The sequence below is a fragment of the Canis lupus genome, chromosome 21 (genome assembly GCF_003254725.2).
Source record: "Canis lupus dingo isolate Sandy chromosome 21, ASM325472v2, whole genome shotgun sequence".
Taxonomy (NCBI): domain Eukaryota; kingdom Metazoa; phylum Chordata; class Mammalia; order Carnivora; family Canidae; genus Canis; species Canis lupus.
In genome coordinates this window covers 39,349,290-39,370,137 of record NC_064263.1, presented here as the reverse complement: position 1 = coordinate 39,370,137, position 20,848 = coordinate 39,349,290, and the positions used below count along the sequence as shown (strand labels likewise).

Sequence of the window (20,848 nt, the reverse complement as noted above, 5' to 3'; positions counted from 1 at the left end):
GTGCCAGAAGAAAAAAATGTGGGATACAAGCCAGTTCTTTAGTGGAAAACTGCTAACCAGCTGTATGCTAAATAATGGCCTGAATGTTAAATAATTTTTAAGTGTAGCCTGGAAGGATTAACACCTTGTTTACTTACCATGCTGAAAATAGAAGAGAAAACTGCCAATTTTAGTATTTTTAAAGGAAAAATGATATTATGACTTAGTACTCTATATTTTCTATCAGGTGAGTTAATGGTTTTATAATTTTTTATTGCTGGCTGCTGCTATTGGATATGTTAGCTTTTTCCATATCAGTTTTCCATCCACGTCTCCATTTGTGTCCAGATGATCTTTTACACATGAACATCAAAACAGAAAACAATGTTGGACATTTTCCTTCTTGCAGTTTATAGATTAGGTGTTGTTATCACCAAATTACCTTCACTGTTCAGTAATATGTAAACATATTGCTCTGGAATATGTGTACTCTCATTCTTATCTTTAGCTTCATGCCATGTCAAAAGTCTGGGCATGGCATCCAACCGCATTCTGGATTAGGGTTCTTTAGTTATAATGCAAGACTGGGGGAGAAAGTTTTGGAAGCTGGATGAACAATCATTTGTACCTTATCTTCTTCACAGTAAAGTGAGGGATTTACAATAGGAACAGGCGATTTTTATACCCATCTAGCACTGCCATTTTAATGGGAAAATAACTTTGAATATGAATATATATTTTAACAAAAACAAAAAAAACACAAAAAGATATTATCATTAAAATAATGGTTAAACCTTAATGAAGAACTTGAATTTCAATACAGTAGAAAGTTTAAAGATAGTCTTTTATTCTTATAACTTACTGTGATTATTTTTGAGTTTTCTTACAAAGGAATAGCATCTGGCTAGGCATTTTTTTTTGTCTTTGCTATTCCATATATGGCTTGAGTATAAGAAATGTGCAAATATTTTCCTATGAAAAAACATCATTGTGAGCATTTTCAATTGGGTCTGCAAATAAATAATTTTTCCAATACTCTGAGTTTTTGTCATAAGCTTCTTCCGGAAAGCCTGGACGACATTACCCATTATGGACGACCTAGCAGAGCTAGACATTTTGCCTAACAGGAGCAGCAGGCCTACCTTTCTTCCAAAACTTCACCTTTCCCACTGCTAACACTGAAACTTACTGCAGTTGGAAAAATCTAAAAGGAAACCTCCCTCATATTAAAGCTAATCTGTTTCTCCTTTTCCCATAGCTATGCTAGAGTATCTTCTCGAGTCAGAAGGAAAAGTATGGAACCAGTACCATTGCTTGATCCCATAGCCAAGTTTCTATGAAGGACAGTATCTGCTTCCTAAACCTTCTACTTTCTATTCTTTGGTGTGATCAGTACCCTGGATTTAGAAATATGTGGTCTGTTTCATGAGTTCTGACAGTATGTTTTGTCTTTTTTTTTTTTTTTTCTGAATATGCTACTAAACAGAAGGGTCATGTCTCCCACCCACAAATTAACCCAAGGCTAAAGGGCCTAAGTGACCGTTTTGGCAGGAGTTTGGACACCTTTGAACATGGTGGTGGCCACTCTTACAACCACAAACAGATTGAGGTATGAATGCTTCCATTGGTGCTTCATTGGGTGGGGGACTGGATTGTTCAGTCATATTCTAGGCTTTTTTTTTTTTTTCAAGTGGCAAACACTCGACCTAAACACTAAAATGTGACCTTTCCCTTTTTCTCTTTCCTAAGGAGGCTCATTTTTGCTCCTTTTCTTTTACAGATGGCAAGCCCCAAACCAATGCCCCTAATGACTTAAGTTGTTTATTGCTATACATTTAGGCAAATTCTGTACATGTATGCTCGAAACCATCCCCTGTTCCCTTACTCTTTTGCTTCTTTTATGTAATACTGTATAATGTTTATAAACACTTGAACACTTAAAACAATCTCATTTGACTATATAACAACCCTGCAAAGTTGATAAAATATAATTCTGCCTATATACACTAAACAGTGGAGGTTCAGAGAGACCAAGGCTGTGCAATATTCCTGGAATCAGAGCTAGTACCCAGGATTTTTGACTAACTCAGGGTTCTGAATTTTGTTTTCTCTGGCTGAGGTAGGGCTAAGTGCCTGGACCTGACTGGTTGCTTTTTTGCTCCATGAACTTCTATAGTATCCCTTTCATATTTAACTTCCAGTCAAGCTTTTTGTTGTTTTTGTGGGATATTCTTACCAAATGGGAGGAGATGGCTTTTATGGTTCTTTTGAAAACCCACCCCTTTTCTTCTATAGGGGTCTAGTCCTCATGTCTCTAATTTCATGCTTGATTTCTCTTTCATATCACTGGAATCCCTCTCCAGTATTATCAGCTACTGATGGGCTGTCAGCTATCTGTTGAATCACCAAAAAAACATAGAGACAGGCTACCTCAGACTGAAACACACATTAGCTTTCTGGGTTAGACCTAATACTACATTTTGTATTCTAACCTAGGATGGGAAACTCAGTCCCCCAAAAAGAAAATAATTATATCAAACAAAGTTATATATTCAGATCCTATTGGCTCTGGCATCAAACACTATATAATCAACTAACTATCCCTTTGCTATTACCTTCCCTGCTGCTTTTGAATCTGTATTTTTGAAAAACAATAGAGAAAGCTCACTCCTAAGAAGAAAGAAAAGGACAAGATCATAAACCACCTTGGAAGTAGCCTAAGGAAGAGTTCCAGAGCTTGTTGCCTGCCTTCCTCTTTCCCTGTCACTTTGATATAACTTATATGGGGGGTTCCCACCCAGACATGACCAGGCATATACTGCAGAGTATCTGCTATCTTCTAGACAGCAAGAAGGGATTTCTTTTGCAAAGCTTTCTTTTGACTGAAGAAAAGGTACCATATTTCTGGACATTCTGAAGATTTACCATGCCTAGGATTGCTAAAATCTAGAGATAACTGCGTATGAGGGCCAAGACTTTCTTTGTGATGACAGTTAGCAAGCTTACGTGCCCAGGACAGATCGTTCGTTAAATGTTTAAGTGCTTGGACAAATGTGAAAGCAGGTGGTCTTGGCTCAAATTCAAGACTTCCTCTCTATGACTTTTATTTTCTCTTGAGGTGTTGAGATCTATCCCATCAACCCTTCTCCATCAGCAGTTTTCTACCCCATCGCTTCTTTTACTAATTTTTCACTTAGGTTGACTTCTCACCATCCCTGGACCCCTGATGCTGCCAAATCTGGCTTCTGTTGGGTTTCTGGAAACTATGATGTCACATATGCGAGTGCCAGGTCTGTGTAGTCCTGTAGCAACGTTGATCTAGAAGCACAACATATGCCACACGTCTGTCACTTTCATTAGGATTAATAGAGAACCAGTTAGTGCAGGACTCCTCTGGCTTTGCAGCTTAATTTTGGGCCCATTTGAAAGTTTCCTGGGTTTCTGTTTATTCTTGTTCTCTTTTCCTGCTTTCATTTTTTGCTTTTTTTTTTTCCTGCATGTCAGGAAACCTTTGCTGTTTGCCTATATGGTAGACTGGTTGGAAAAAAATTGACCTTGTTTGAAGGGCAGGTTTCCCAAACTTTCCTGGTATGAGTATTCCATGTTTATGGGGACAGATCCATGAAAAACACAGTAGACATACATGTCTGAGCTACTACAGACACTAACATTTTAAATCATAGGCAAAAGTAGGGAGAAAATTTAATATCTTGCTTTATTGATTTTAAAGTCTGCTTTCTTTTCTAATGCTTCCCTCCTTTGACAAGCTAAAATGTCACAGCTCTGTTAACAATCATGAGCAATAGACAGACTATTGATACCGAGGAAGCATTACAATTATGTTAACTGGTTTTATTTCTAAACAGAGATTCTTAGGAAAAAATGCCCATAACACATACATGCCACCATCACCCAAAGCACCACCTTCATATATATCTGGCTGCATTGCTCAGAGCTAGTCCTCTTTACCTGATGTTATAGTTCATATGTTCTTCAAAGATTGTCACTCCTAACATCAATGAGCCTGGATAAATCTTAACAGCATTTATAGTTCTACACTGAAAGCCTGAAATCTTGTTATCAAGTAGAAAAAAAAGGTATTTAAAGTGCAGAGACTCTTCTTACATTAGCATATTCCAGTTCTCTCTTTCTTTAAAATAAGGAAGATACAGGAAAGACTTTTTTTTTGTACTCTGTGCTGATCTAAGGCATGGTTTTCTCTGTCTCAGGGGCACAATATTAGGAGAGAGAAGGCCAAAGAATGCTATTTTTAGTTGAACAGTTCAGCAGATGGAGGCATGAATACTCATATATCTGAAGGTTGAGGGGCTTGAACCATTAATTTTGATAATGTATTTAACCCTGGGAACAATCAGAAACTGTAACTCTAAGGTTACAGTGCTTTTGACCTTTAGAGAACAGAGGGCACCTGCTACAGTAAACAATATATTATATTGCTACTTATTCCAATTCTCTACCCTTATAAATTTCAGGACCAGTTGCCATTTGCTTTCCTCAGCTCTGTTAGCATTGGTCCTTCAAGTACATCAAAAAGAATGTTAAGGAAGGGGGACCCCGTATAATGAGGCAGTCATGTAAATATGGCCTTTAAATAGCTAAGATGTTAAATTGTTTCTGAAAAAATATTGTCTCAGAAACTAAGCTCTGAGTAACTTCTTTCTTTTTTAAATGAAAAAGTAGTTTCAACGTATCAATTCATTTTATGTGACTACTTTCAATAGGATAGATCCTTAAAAGTAATTTGTTCTGTTTTTTGTTTTGTTTTGTTTTGTTTTTAGATGGGAGAAATGTTGCTTCATAGAAGTGGCTTATATTAAATACAATCTGGTACCATATCATGCAAAGTGATACACCTGTCTCATGCTTTCTTATTAAATGATGCATGCTTCTCTTTAGCAAATACAGCAGTTAAATATCACACAGCTTAAGAATTTCTAATTAAAATATCTCCACATGTCAGCATATTGGTAATGTATTATTTTAATCCATTTATTTTGTTTATGAAACAGTGACATATGTTTAGATTGTGAAATATATGAGCCTTAAAAATCACTTTATTGAAGAAAATTAATTCCTACAATACTGTCTCAGTAATGTGTTCACTCACCCAGTCAGTTACTGGCGGCACTGCCAGTCTTAATGTTGGGTAGACACACTTACCAGTTTTATCTGCATAACAGTCTTGGAAGGAAGCAATAGCAGTTCTTTTTTCTTAGTGCCAAATGATAGAGTTTCTCTTTCCTTACTTTTTTTTCTTTCTCATTAATTCAAACCTGCCCCCCCTGCAAAAAAAAAACCCACTTTTTGTGGCTTTTTGTTTGTTTGTTTAATACAATGAAGGATGGGACTGAGTGTATGTACAGGAGATTCTGAAAGACCAATCAAAATTAAAAACAAACTAGTTACCTTTTCAAAGTTAGACATAGTAATTTGTTTGTCAGCACGGAGATGTTTGGGTCAGCCCTGAGATAAAGTGACTGTCAGCAGTTATTCCTACAAGACAAGTAATTTCACTCAATGTATTACTGACAGATTGCTCACTTCTCTGAATCACCAGAGAAAACAAACTTAATATTGTTACAGGAAGAGTTTCTGTCTTCATTAGCCTCAGAGAATGATTTTTATCGAGCATTCAAAGCCTACCGAGCTTTAGTTGGAACATATTTTAACAGACAAGTTCTTATAATGATAGTATGGGTAGTAGCCTAAAATGAAAGGAATTAAATATGAAAATTTTTAAAATATCAATATAAGTAGATTTTCACTTTTATTCAATGGCTACTATGTGTACTTCAGGGAAGATTTGAGGAAAGGTATAATTAGAGCCTTAAAATGCTAGGAAAACCTATCAATCATAAGTTACTCTTAAATGAAACTATTAAAGTGTTGCCAAGTTTGCAAGGATGGAGGAGAACAATTGAAGTTTTTGCAGAAGTAAATGCAAACACATATTTTATTTAAATAATATTGTCAATTTTTATGTTACAAATGGAAAGTGAAGAAGTACCCATCAACATTGAGAATGCTCTAATTCTATATCAGTTCCAGCCTGAATGTTTATGATACTGTGTTTAGATGCTCTTCTCTGGCTCATACCCTGTTTTCTTGTTTGCAGTCATAAACACACCTCAGTGCTGTAGAGGAATGAGAGGGTGAGGTGGCTTTGCTAGGTAGGCTTGAGAAGTCATCATTTCTAATAGAGAGTTGAATAAAGAGTTGATTAGAGTGACCTACTACTAGCTACCCAATGGAGAAAAAGGAATGCACTGATTCAAAGCTTATTTCGAGGATGCCGACCATGGGGCTGTGCTTTGAGGGGAAGTGCTTTCTTTTCTCTTAATCAGCTTTCCCTCACCCCCTTTGACTTTAAGAGTGTGGTGGTCTTGGGAGCACTGTTACAACTGGGATTAGGTGACTTGTGTGCTAATGGAAAGAACTCTACTTTGGAATCAGAATCTTGGATTAGAGTTTCTGCTGTTACTTGCCATGTTGTCCTATTACTCTTTTTATTGTAAAAGAGGGGTAATGATCATTTTCAGAGTTGTTGTGAATAGTAAGTGGGATAAGGAGGTATGTATTAGATTTCATATATATATATAAATATATATATATATATATATTCATCAAATTAGGAAAAAACTTTCCAACATCCCAATAAGCAGTGAATTCTACTCTACCTTTGCTGCCTGAAGTGCTTCTGAGGGAGAGCTCTAATCTACCAGAATGTAAGTCACTGTATTCAGGGATTTTATCTCCTTTGTTTACTGTTGAATCCCTAATATTGCCTGGCACAGTACTTGGTAAAATGAATGAATTAATGAATTTCATCTTTGCTGGCTATCTGTTACCCAAATTGCTTTGAAACATTTTTCTTGGATATATTTGGTCAGATGCCCTGTATTTAAGGGGGCACTACTTCATATAAAGAACTTTTTATTTCTAGGTATGCTTCTTAAGAAAAACAGCTGGTACCAAGTGAATCCTGGTGGAGATTAAAGAAATAGAGGCAGGTCAAAGAAGGATGCAAAATATGAAGACATTTCCTAGTGTTTGGAAATCAGACTTGTATTCAGTGAAACATAAGAAGATTATACCTATACCTACCCACAAATGAAAACATTGGGTAAACTGGATTTTCTTTCAGAAATGTGATCTTTAGTAGGTCTTAAGGTAATACCTGGAAGTTGAGAGAGGATGACTCTTGTCACATATAAGCCCTGTTAATCACTGTATTTCAGTTATATGATTGATAGGATGTTCAGGTATACTCCCAGAGATGGTTTACTAGGAGCCCAGGACCTTGGAATTACAAAATTGATGTACTCCTTTGTCTTTCCTAATGAAAATTTCTACCAACATTCATTTACTCCAGCCTCAATAATAATCTACTCAACAGGGAGCTCCCAGTGTGTGAATACTTGTATTTAAACATACTGCCTGTAAGATGCAGTGATTTCTAAAATAGTGACAGGTATTTTTATTCCTTTTTTTTACCAAACTGGAGTTTCAAGGTATTGTTTGGTTCGTATCACATATTATATATCTGTATGTATATATGTAGTAAGGGGACTACCTTGGAAATCAGAGATCATGTGATTAAAGATACATTAGAAGGTTTGAAAGCAAGACATTCTAGTGTTTTTTAAAAAAATGTTTCACTTCATTTTCCAATCATAGAATAAGTCAGGATATGCAACATTTAGGAAATTTAAATCAGAAAAAGATATGAAATATTTCGACATGTCAGGTAACAGAATAGACTGAGCAGACAAAAGTGTTTTTAAAAAATCACCATATTGAAGTATGATTGACATACAAAAAGCTGCACATATATATTATACGCAATTAGATGAGTTTGGGATAGTTATACATCCATGAAACCATAGCACAAACTATGCTGTAAACATATTCATCATCCATCATCATCATCATCATCATTATCATCATTATTATTATTATTTTGTGTGATAAGAACATTTGACATAAGATCTACCATCTTAGTAAGTTTTTAAGTATACAGTACAGAATTATGAATCATATGTTCTATGCTATACAATAGATCTCTAACTGAAACTTTGTGCCCTTTGACTAATTTCCCCATTTCCCTTCCCCCAATTCCTGGCAACCCATTCTATTCTCTGCCTTTATGAGTTGACTGTTTAAGATTCCTCATGTAAGTCATCTTACACAGTGTTTGTCATTCCATGTCTGGTATATTTAACTTAGTATAATGTCCCACAAGTTCATCCATGTTGTTGCAAATGGCAGGATTTTCTGAATAATATTCCACTTTAACCCATTCATTTTCTTGATCCATTCATTCATCAGTGGGCATTTAGGTTGCTTCCATATCTTAGCTATTGTGAATAATGCTTCAATGAACGTGGGGGTGATGATATCTCTTTGTGAGATCTGGATTTCAGTTCTTTTGTATATAAGCCCAAAAGTTTCAGGTCTTACATTTGAGTCTTTAAACTACTTTAAGTTAATTCTTAAATATGGTTTAAGAAAAAGGTCCAATTTAATTACTTTGCATGTGGATACTCAATTTTCCCAGTGCCATTTATTGAAAAGACTATCCTTTCCCCATTAGGTATTCTCATTACATTTCTCAATCATATTTTGACTGCATATGTTTATTTCTAGTTTCTCCATTCTGTTACATTGCTTTATATATCTGTTTTATGTCAGTATCATACTATTTAATTACTGTAACTTTGTAATATATTTTGAAATTAGGAAGTGTGATACCTTCAGCTTTGTTCTTGTTCAAGATTGCTGTAGCTATTCAAGGTCTTTTGTGGTTGCACATGAATTTTAGAATTTTTTTTTCTATTTCTGTAAAAAAAACACCATTAGGATTTTGATAAGCATTGCATTGCATCTGTAGAACACTTTGGGTGGTATAGACATTTTAGCAATATTAATTCTTCCAATCCAAAAATATTTTAATGATATTTTAATTAAAAGGGATTGAGAAGCTTAGTTGGATGGATTCCCCTCATAGACATGACCCAGTGGAAGAATAAAACTGATTAATAGAGCTAGCACATAGTTAATACCACTCTGCCAATTTTCCTTTCTCCTTTATTTGTAGAAAAATTCATATGTTACAAGTATACATGTTTATACAAAATCCAACTGTAAATTCAGAGGAAATTTGTAACATTTCAAGCTTTCTGCAGTGATTTGACACCATCATGCTTTATTTGGACTGTTCTAGATTATTAGGATTAGGATAAAAACTGGATTCTCTTACATATCTTTTAAGCCTAAATAACACAAATAGTGGATTCTTTTCTAAATATAAGTAAACAAGCCCAAAACATGTATTCTGTACTCTGTACTGCTTGCTGTGTGGGTCAAAAAAAAAAAAAAAATTCATCACTGTCTGTTCCATCTTTCATTCCTCCCTTATAATTGTTGACATCAGTAGGGTCATCTTGAGTCTGATTGAGAAGAATTAATTTGGCCTTTCTTTTTTTAGTTTTATAAATACAAATTCCTTTATATTTATAATCATTTAATGTGGGGTTAGCTACGTATTTGCATTTCCTTTTCATATACTAAAAAATGGAGGCAAAGTAGAGCCAAATAAATTCCCCAAGACTTCCATCCTTTTGGTTTAAGGACTTAACTCAGAATTCTTAATTTCCAGGAAACTGCATTGATTTCCTTCCTTATTATGTACTTCTCTTATGTGTACAGCTGTAATACCTGTAACCAACCTTCAATGTCATAACATATAAATTAATCTAGACTATGAGCCTTAGTACCTTATCAGTGATTTCTCTAATGCTATTGGCCTTGAGCTGCATAAACTAAAACAAAAATAAATAAAAATATATATATAATAATTTATATATAAGTATATATATAAATTATATATAAATATATATTATTTATATATATATAAAAATGTATTGCTTAAAATATATACATGTGTTGACCCTCTCAAACCCTACAAAGTACAAACATACCGTACTCATTCAAAGTCTGTTTGAAATAGAGTTGTTTTTAATCTAGAAAATACATTTTGGGGAAATTTATCACATTTTCACTCTAATTCACTTATGCATTTAAATTAAAGTAAGAATGAATATTACAGCTTTTTAAATTCTTCCTCCTTGAAGTGACACTGTTACTTTGAATATGACTGTTTCAATGATATAACACTTATTGTATCTTAGAGTTGTATCAAAATCTGTTCTGGAGAGGGAGCTTATAAATGATCATGCTCAAGAAATTTGGAAAGGTATGAAAATTCAAACATCAAAAATTCAATCATTCAATTATTCAACAAATATTTATCCAGCACCAAGTATTATTCTAGACCAATGATCCTCAATAGGAGGCAATATTGCCCCTTAGGGTTCGATTGACAGTGTCTGGAGACCTTATTGATTGTTATGACTCGAGGGTGGGGGTGAAAATACTACTGGCATTTAGTGGGTAAAGCATCTGGGGACGTTGCTGAATATCCTACAATGGACAGGACCCCTCCACACCCCGACCAATAAAAATTATCCAGCCCAAAATATAGTCATACTTTGATTGAGAAAACCTGTTTTAGATATTGGGGAAATAGCAATGAATAAAACAAAGTCCTTGCCCTCATGGCATTTACATTCTAGTCAGAGGTGGGGAACGGGGAAAGAAACATATGATAAAGAGTTGGAGTTGCAAATCTTACTCAGCTTAACAGAAATATCCCACCTATCTATCTACATCTGAACCTAACCTGGATGGGCAGATTTTTAAAAGATGAGGCTTATTTGATTGTGCATCCTCAGCTCCACTTTGATCTTCAAAACTAAGAATTTTATTTTATTTTTTTCACTTTTTAAAAAGGTTTTATTTATTTATTCATGAGAGACAGAGAGAAAGGTGGAAACATAGGCAGAGGGAGAAGCAGGCTCCCTGCAGGGAGCCTGATACAGGACTCGATCCCAGGACCCCAGGATCATGACTTGAACCAAAGGCACTCAACCATTGAGCCACCCAGGTACCCTCAAAACTAAGAATTTTATTCTAGAAGTCATTTCAGACTAGAATACTTGCAATTCTTGTCATCTTTTCAGTTGTATTAAACACACCATATACTCTTTCAGTAAAGGAATATTATTTCTGACTATAATAGTATATGAGTCTATCTTTCAGAGTAAAGTAAATATGAAATTTGAGGAGGACTTGGGAACTAACTGTACATAGTTTTTATAGGATACTATTTATGGAGATCCCATAGGATGAGTGGAATCATTCTTGGCAGAAAATCTGTATTTGATGTGTGAATTGAATATTACAAAGGAAATCTGAATTTCTTTCTAAAAACAAAACCAGATATAAGAATAGTATGGATATTATTTATATGTATACCGATATACACATACCAACACATATGTAGTACATATTGTATAGTTTTTTACAGTTTAGTGAACAATTTATATTTCAGCTTTATAATAAATGTGCTTTAATATTATCCCCATGTTTTAGAAGAAGAAAGTGTGGCTCAGATGGATTAACTAACTTGAACCAGATTACTCATCTGTTAAACACAATAGGCTATCACAGATGGTTTAAGTGCATTTTAAAATTTACTTCTTGACTGGGATTCTTTGCTTTAAACTCTGCTGACTGATACATTGGAAGCACAGCCACCTGGAAGCTTTCATACACAACTTACTCCCCTCTTATAATATTCAAGTGAATTAAAAGTAATTTAATTAAATTACAAAAGGGGGAAATTTCAAAGTCAACATGACATTCTCAGGATCCCAGAGAGTTCATGGATTTTCCAAATTTCCAGCTAGCTGTCCAGAAGAAACTTCAAGCCTAATAGAATTTAACAAGGATAAGAAGAACTATCATGAAATCTGTCTTCTCTCATTCTGTAGCTTTCTTTTGAGGAAAATGCTAAGAATGTTTTTGCCGAGTGCCGGAGCTCTATTCTTGTGAGGGTTTCTGGGGCTGTCTTGTAATTTCAAAGTTTTGATGAGTGTCCAGGAGTAGCTGGGGAGTGTGTCCTTGCCCATCCCTAGCCTGCGCTGCCCTCTGAGCGTGTTCAGCAGGTTGCATGCCAGCAGAGGAAGCAGATGTTTGACCATACTGGAATGGAGCGCCTGCTGCATCAGGAGCTGAGGATTCCTCTTGACATCTGGACGTGGCTGGGTCGGGATGCCTGCCTCGGGCCAGGAGGCTGCGGGGGCTGTGGGGCAGAGAGCACAGAGTCTTTGCCGCTCTTTAAGCGATTAGTGCACTGAAGCAGCAATAATGTTGAATTATCGCTTGGCTGCGTTCTTCTCAGCAATCTTGGGACAATAGGAGAGTCAGGAAGGAGCCTTTACAGTAAAGTCATGTTCAGAGAGACAAGACTAATTATAGAGTATTAAAGAGCTTTATTTTAAGTGATTTCGTTTACAAATAGCTCTGGACAGTGTATGGAACTTTTTAAAACTGTAAACCCAATAGCTTAAAAAGACTTCTAATTGAAAGTGGCTAGGATAGAGCCATTATTCCAGCAATTTCCCAGTTTTAGAGTTTGGTCGAGTTGAAGATAAGGCGTCTGCTAAAAAGAGAAAATACACTAATGCCCATAGCCATTGGGGGCAAATTATCTAACTTGAGAGGAAGGCAGACTTTTAGGTAAGAGATTGACTGAATTATGCACTGGCTTTTACAGTTTTACTTTATCACACTGAAAACCGGTCTGCATTTGCTACCCAGAGCTGAAACCATCTGTTACACCAATTTCCTTCATGATATGTGTTATGGAAGCACAATGGATATAGAAATGGGTAGTTTAAAATATATTTTGTGATGAACAGTTAATGCATTATATAGTTTTTCCTCTTAGAATCTTTCATTAGTGAGACCTCTATATTCCAGGCAGCCTTCTTATAAACAGATTATGGCCAGTTGTGTTCACAGTAGTATACTGGAGAAGAACGCAGTGTTGCTCTCACTTAACCTCTCGTATTCTAAGGGGGTTATATTTAATTAACACTGGTGAGAGGCTGACCTGAGAGGCTGTGGAAAGTGATTGAGCTGCATTTTCCAAGCTCTGCTCGAGTCAGCTGGGAGAGAAATTAAAAAAAAAAATTAGAAAGTACTATTTTCTGAAATTCCCTCTAACTAAGCTGTATTTCAACGGGCCATTTAATGCTCAAATGGACAAAGGTATTACTTCAGTCATTGAATTGTATCAAACTCCTTCTCAGAGGCCCAGTTTAAAAACTCTGAAGGAAAAGTGGTTTAGCATCGCATTCTCAATGGAGTATCACTTGCTCTGCTTAAAAAGAAAAAAGCAAATACATTAAAAAGAAGAAGAAGAAGGCAGGAGAAACACTCGCTGTCAGTAAACGCAGTGGAGCGTGTGCCCCATGTGGTCCTTACTACACTGGAATTGCCCTCCAGGGCTTAGGAGTTCCTTAGCCCCCCTACAAAAAGATGCCGCTCTCTGCGGTGTGGCTGTTTACCTGCTCCTAACATTTTCTTCACGTCCAAGCAAGTGTGCTCCAGGACCCAGGGGGCCGTCTCCGGATAATGCACGGTTAAGTCATTGGCTTAGAGCTAACACAACCAGGAGAGAGTGAGAAGCTTTGTTGAGAAAATAGAAGCCTGGTTGTGACTGATTTGGGTGGAAGTCCTTCATTTTCCCACCCATTTACCAGTCATTTTAGTAACCAGCCATTTCTTAATCATTTTAATAAAGAGACATTTTTTAGTAGCAGAGTGAAATAGTCATCCATAGTTCATCTATATCCAACCATTCCGTTCCTGATTTTAGATCCACCTGTGCCACACCTGATTATAAAACGGCACCAAACACAAATAGACTTCACTCTGAAACAGGAAGATGACTGTATATCGTTAGGTGACAATTTGCCACCATGTGTTGGAGTGACATGCTTCCTCTTCACTCAGCAACCAGCTTGCTCTCTGGCATGTTTTCTGTCTATATAACAGTGAATGGCTTGAAAGTTTTAAGAAAGCAGTGCTTCTTGGTTCCTCAAGGCCTGTCAGTTAACAGAGCCATGTGACCAAAAACAAACAAACAAACAAAAAGCTATGTAACCTTGAGCTAACTTCCCTGCACCTCAGTTTCCTCATCTGTGAAATGGAGACAGTGACACTTTCCATATTGTAAGGGTTAAACAAAGTAACACAATCCCGTAGTCTAGCACAATGTCTGCTGCATGGCAAATACTCAATAAACATCATTTCTCTCCACACCCTTATACTAGTACCTCTCTTATTCATTCATTAGTTTAAAAAAATTTTTTTAAACATATACTACATGCACAAGCTGAGCAGGTTATTGACCTCTTATGGTAATAGCCTAGGGAGGAACTCAACTAAATGAGCAATGCTTCAAAGTGATAAGAACAGATAACATGTGGCAAATATCTTGGCATATATGTATATAAATATATCCACTTTCTGGTTGACCAAGCTGGTTGTGTGTCAGCTTTTTGAAATCTTTTTGTTCTAATATCGATGCCAGATGACTGTTCCTGAATTCAAAAAGCATAAGGCCCAGTGCAGCGCTCTTTAGAAAGAAGTGATGGCCAGGCAACAAATACGGTACTTTAAATTGAACTTTACACTAATCAAGAAAAAAAATGCCACCATATTGAAAGAAAGTCCTTCACAAATAAGCAATGAGATTGTAAACTGCATAGATTCCCAGAGCTGAAAAGACCCTCAGAGGCTTTGAGGGCCAAATCTTAACTCTACCATTGGTTCCATGAGCATGGGCAAATTAATCTTCATATGCCCAGATGCCATTAATTGGGATTAGGAATAATACTTACCCCAAAGGGCAGTTGTGAAGAATAAATATGGGAAAATCCTTATGAAAAGTGCTTTATACACTCTCAAGTATTAGGTAAAGCTTTTGATTTTACAGTTGAAGAGACTGAGGCCCAGAAAGATGGATTAACTTGACCAAAGCCACACAGCTTGTAAATGGCCTGGATTGGGGTATGCAGAATTGTGAGGCAATGCTGGGAAGAGCTAAATTTGATTGCTTCTTTTAAATAAATTTATAAAAAATGAATTGAACCAAGTCAAGATATGGCCAAGAGGACAGTATAGCTCATGTCTCTACCAATCTTTGGTGCAGGTGGATGGAGATGAGTTTTTGTAGAAATATTTATTTTTTGCAACCGAATGTACCAACCTAATGAAGAGTACCCTTAAAAAAATATAAAGCACATTCAAGTATAAGACCCTGTACCAGTCCTGATAGTAGTGATAAGGCCAGAATATAAACTTATATTAACATGAAAAAAAGGATTTATTATTTAATTAATTCACTCCTACAATAATTCCCAAATGTTTATTAAGTATCTATTGCATGTGGTAAGCATGCTTTTCTACTCAAGAGACACTAAGATCAGACCTTGATCTCTGCCCTCAGAGGGTCTACAATCTAGTAGACAGTGTGACAATTATTAAAATAGATGTGTATCCAGAATGAAAACACTACGGGAGGAAGAAGTGTTAAGCTCTGCCTGGGGCAGTATTGGCAATCTTCATGGATGAGATGATGTTAGAATGGAATCTTGAAAGGAGAGTGGAAGTTAAGTAGGTTTATGGGGCAAGGATACAGAGTGGCAGAGATAACAGAGAAGAGAAAAAGCACTCCAGACAGAGCACAGCATGTCTGTAGGTGTGGAAGCAGTCGTCAGCATGGCACATTCAGAAAACGACAAACAGTCTGGCACAGGCCAAGGATACCAGAGCAATAGTTGGTGAGTTTGGAAAGGTAAGCAAGGGGTCAGATCACCAAGTGCCTTTTACACCACACTTGGGAATTTGCAATGCATGTGGCAGACATGATTTTATTCACACTGTAAATGGTAAAGCGGTATAAGGTATAGCGAGCAACTTTATGATGTGATATTCCTCTATTAATTTGATCTCTAGTTTACATTTCCCATTACACTAGATTTAATAGTTAGGGAACTATGTTTGGTAAGATTCATAGTCCCTTTAGTACAATGGTACCCTGTGGCAAGTGAAACTATACAAATAGTGTAATGATACATGCAGAATAAACAAAACTGTTTAAGATTGAAGCAAAGCCAAGGTCCAACCATTTCCCTGGGATTTGGGGAAATCTTGTAATCTGAAGTTTGTACTAAACCCAATCATATTTAGCAATTGCTTCTCAGTGAATGCGCCCTGATGCTATATTTCAACCAAATGATGAAGCAAAGAGTAAAAATCTATAAAGAAAAGCTATAGTGCTTCTAATTGTGCAATTATGCCCCTTTCTGGAATAATAAAATGTTCCTTGGCGGAGGTCAGGATCTCTGCCACTGACTTATTTAACAGATCCTCTTAACATCTGTCCTGCAGACTGTGCACTTTATTAGCAGACAAGAGACCCAACAGACTTTGCCTGCTGTGTCCCTTTTTCACATTCACACAGCTGTGGATTAACTCAGACTTTCCAGAAGAGGACCAACCAGAAGGGATAGTAACGTTATTGGCTGATTCTAAAAAGATGGGAAAAAAGAGCAGAAACAAATGTTGCCCTAGTACAATTCAGTGTTTTTAGGGTGACAATTACCAGTCTGTTTTAAAAAGGAATAAAAGCAGCGATTTCACTAAAAAAGGAAAGTCTATTCATATCTGTGTGGGAACCTAATCAGGCTCTTGTTTCCAATGACGATGCCTCCACAGTTGCACCAGGTCTGCGACAAGAATGCTCCTTTTGTATGCCGATAATGTGGAAACGATAAAATTCCCTCTAAGAGACATATGTGTTTACATCATGAGATGTGTTATTTGACAAAATGCTTTGTTCTCCTCATATTTTCCACGCAGAGTTTCATGCTGGGTTGTTTGGCTGGAAATCTTTGATTAACTAGAATTAGTTGCTGAAATAAAATAGACACTTTTGTTTTATGAGTCCTCTTGCTGAGCTGTAAATTATAGTAAAACATATAAGGAGTGACAGAAAGAAGTGATGATTTGAACCTCTGACCCAGGACAGGCACAAAAACATAAGATTATTCCTTCAAAGAGCTGCACAGAGACATAAATATTTCACGGTCCACTCGGAATCGTGCCCTCTTAACAAACTAAAGCTGCGATTTCACATCATGTAATGAGAGTTTTCCAAAGGTGTTACGGGAAGCTTCCACGAGGTATTGAGGTTCTAAAATATCCCTCCCAAATTAGGACCTGGAATGCTTCGAGATTTTCTCTGTCCAACAATGGCCAAAAAAAGAAACAAGAACAGAACAAAGTTCCTGTTCCCTAAATGAATAGCCGAGGGTGGTTTCCCTGTACGAGAGAAGTGCCACATTTTATAAATCTTGAGGCTTCTCAAAGCCATCTTGGCCCTTAGTGAGACCATCCTAGTCTGTGAAGCAGTCTTTGGGTTCTAGTCTGAAGGAATGAGCTGGAAGGGAGACGTTAATAAAAGAACAGAAGCTCTGTTAGTCTAAACACTGCATGTGTTCTAGGGCTTGCTGTGCTGTTCATTCTGCTCAGGATTCCTTTACTTTTTTTTTCTTTTTGGCAAAATAATTTTCTAGGATTCTTTATACGTTTTAGTTAGTGTTGGATCTCATTCCAGAGCTTTCAGGTAAGCAGTCAAAACTAACTGTGATGGGTGTGTTAACTCACATTATTGTGGTGATCATTTCACATTATATACATATATCACATCGTCACATTGTACACGTAAGCCTGACACAGTATTATTTGCTAAGATCTCAATAAAGCCAAGGAAAAAAAATCCCTAATTGTTCCCAGTGATGGTGTTTCATGAAGTAGTAATTTGCAAATGCTTCCCTGCTGCTGTTTATCATGTTGAATCTCTCTCCCTTTCTCCTTCCTATCCTTGCTCAGGAGTTCCTGAGAGGCAGCAGATCCTCTCCGTCTTTGGATCCCTAATACATTTTTGCTAAATTGAATAAAAATGCCAGATGTTTTTCTGAGTAAGATCTTTGGAGTGATATCTCTTAAAGAGGAATATACTGAGAGGAATAAGAGCCTACAAGAATTGAGTCTTTATAGTGTGCCCTTCTTCTAAGTATGTCATGTGCATTAGCTCATTCACTCTGTACAACAGTCTTCGGAGTAGGTACTGTTATGTTTCCCATTTTAAAGATGTGGAAATTTAAGACCCAGAGAGATGAAATAACCTTGCCTTAGATTACATAGTTCTGATGAAGGAGTGTGGCCTCTTAATCACTGTAATGTCCTGCCTGTCACAGCAACGTATAACCCTTATTTTTCTACGTGTATTCTTTAGTCCTTTATATTAAGCATTACCTGCTTCATCTGCTATAAGGATTTTTAAAGGTGAATTATTGATACAGTAATCAGTATCAAATCTAGTGACAATAAAGTGTGTTGTGTGCTTATTACACACTTTTTGAATGATTTTTACCGTGGCTGCTACGGATAAGGTATCATTCCTTTCTGCTAATTAGGGAGTAAGCCATGGGTATTACTGTAGGATACAGATGGCATATTTACATACTGCAAAATATGCTGAACTTCTCCAATTGGCAATATTAATAATTTGCAGTTCAAAAAATGACAGTTAGTGTAGGTGGCTCTGAAACAGGGTAAAACATTTATTTGGATTTTAAAAATATAGAAGAAAATAAAAAAGGAAGTAAGAAGAGGACATTTTGTATTATTCCTTGTCAAGTTTACTTGATCACTTAAAAGTGAATTCAAAATACATCCTTATCTCCCTCAATATTTATTACAAGTGTACATTTCATGTTAATATCATTAACATGAAATTTCTGTTTAATAAATCTTTACATTTCATCATAGGTATGAATTTTGTTCATTAGCATGACTGTTGTGTTCAGTCTTCCATAGTCTCCTGAGAAATTAAAAACCAAGTTCGGTTTAAAAACACTAAAAACATTTACATATAATAAACATGTTTATTTTTAACCAGCAACATTTGTTCTGTCCTTTCATTAAAGTGAAGAAAAATAGCATTTAGAAAATATTATACTTTTGTTTCATGCAATTTTGTTTTTCTGAGTATATATATTTAATAATTTAAATAAAAACTTTTTTTTCATTGCGTACTCAATCATATTTGTCTTCATTCTGTTGTTTTGGAGGCTTCATTATGGATGGAAATCGAAGGGCATAGACGCTGAGCAGTTGTAGAATATTTTTCAAGCAACAGCATCTGGTTTCTTGGCAATCATCGTGGGCCAAGGCAAGGCAGTCCTGGCATACCTCCAGATTTTTCTGTGGGTATTGCTGAGGGATTTCCAGATCTGCCATATTGTTGTAATGGTGTTTCCCGGAAACTCAGAATGGAATCCGATGTCTGTTTGATGGTGTTTGAGACCTACATGATCTGGCTCCCTTGCTCTCTTTTTGATATCTGACCCATCATCCTTTGCCCAGCTCCCTCTGCTCCAGCCACACGGGGCTCCCTGTGGTTCCTCACATATTCCAAGCACAAGCATCTCTTTGCTTAGGGACATTCACCTACCCTTTGCCTCTGCCTGGGGTGCTATCCCCTGGTAGTGGCCTGGCTCCCTCCCTCCCTTTTTACAGGTAGATCTCCACTCAAATGCCATTTATTTTCGCTTTCCTGACCTTGTCCATATTTAAACACCCCCGTTCCCCATATCCATAGACCTTGTCACTTTATATTCAGCAGTGCATATTAGCATCAGATTTACATATCTTCTCTTGCCCTCTCCCTGCCCCAAAGCCATTGCTCACTTCTGTTTTCCCAAGTAATGCCTGGTCATTAGTAACTACTCAGTAAATGATTTTTGAATGAATCTGAACCAAAATTCACCTTTTGGTTACAAAGAAATGATGCTTTTCAATATTAGGAGCCTAGCATATACTCATTTATGAAAAAAGTACTTTATTGAACTCAACACATGTACTCAAATATATATACCCACTGAAACTTCCCTGTGACTTAAAGGCTATGGGAAGTAACATTTAGATTTCAAATCCACCTTCGGGACCCTTTGACGAGTTTTTATTTCCTATTGGTGGAGTCAAGATGCACTAGTTTACGGTTTCCCCCAATGAACTAAGGCCTTTGTGAGGAGAGAGTTAAAGGAGCCTTACGAATGCAAGCTGTACCACTTGGAGTGCATTCAGAGAGCTGGGGCTCTTCAGCGCTGCCTGCCCAGCTCTTGGAAACAGAAGGAAAACAGATTCATTCCCATAATGTCGATTTCCAACTGCCCTCATTATTACCTCTTTGAATATCTTGCTTTAAGAACCAAAGTACTAATTGTTTCAATGACTGAACTTCATTTCTGTAAATAAGGCATTATGTATTTCCATACTTTATTTGGCACCCTGAAAGAAAGATACCGGGAAGAAGCACGGAGAGACAGTTTTCTTATTAAAATTACTGGGGGTCACTTTGTGTGTACTGTGCAACTATGTTCCATGAGGAAAAGCTCTTCTGAATGCATTCCAATATAATTGCTGTAATCCAAGAAGGAATTCTGGTGTTTTGTGTTTTGTTTTGTTTTGTTTTGTCTTGTTTTGTTTTGTTTTGTTTTGTTTTGTTGGTGCAGCAGATGACTAACTGGGCGCTCAACCTGATGGATTCAGAATTTTTTTTTTTAAAGTTCTCTTCATGTGAAGGTAGGACCATTGACCTGAGCCTCTCGCCGATCTTTCTTTCTTTTCTTTCTTTCTTTCTTCCTTCCTTCCTTCCTTCCTTCCTTCCTTCCTTCCTTTCTTTCTTTTTCTTTCTTTCTTCTTTCTCCCTCTCTTCTCTTCTCTTCTCTTCTCTTCTCTTCTCTTCTCTTCTCTTCTCTTCTCTTCTCTCTCTTCTCTTCTCTTCTCTTCTTTTCTTTTTCTTTTA

At 36.6% G+C, this 20,848-nt stretch overlaps 1 protein-coding gene across 36 annotated transcripts in view; it reads left to right on the top strand.

Annotated features, from left to right (window-relative positions):
- Positions 1-20,848, top strand: part of SOX6 (SRY-box transcription factor 6) — a 665,863-nt gene that overhangs the window by 548,730 nt on the left and 96,285 nt on the right. For 31 of the 36 annotated variants that reach the window (XM_049099117.1, XM_035703772.2, XM_035703769.2 and 28 more), the window contains one exon: positions 1,466-1,588. The exons of the other annotated variants lie outside the window; for them this stretch is intronic. In XM_049099117.1, the coding sequence (XP_048955074.1) occupies positions 1,466-1,588 (123 nt within the window). The remainder of the gene's footprint in view (positions 1-1,465; positions 1,589-20,848) is intronic. 36 annotated transcript variants of the gene reach the window in all.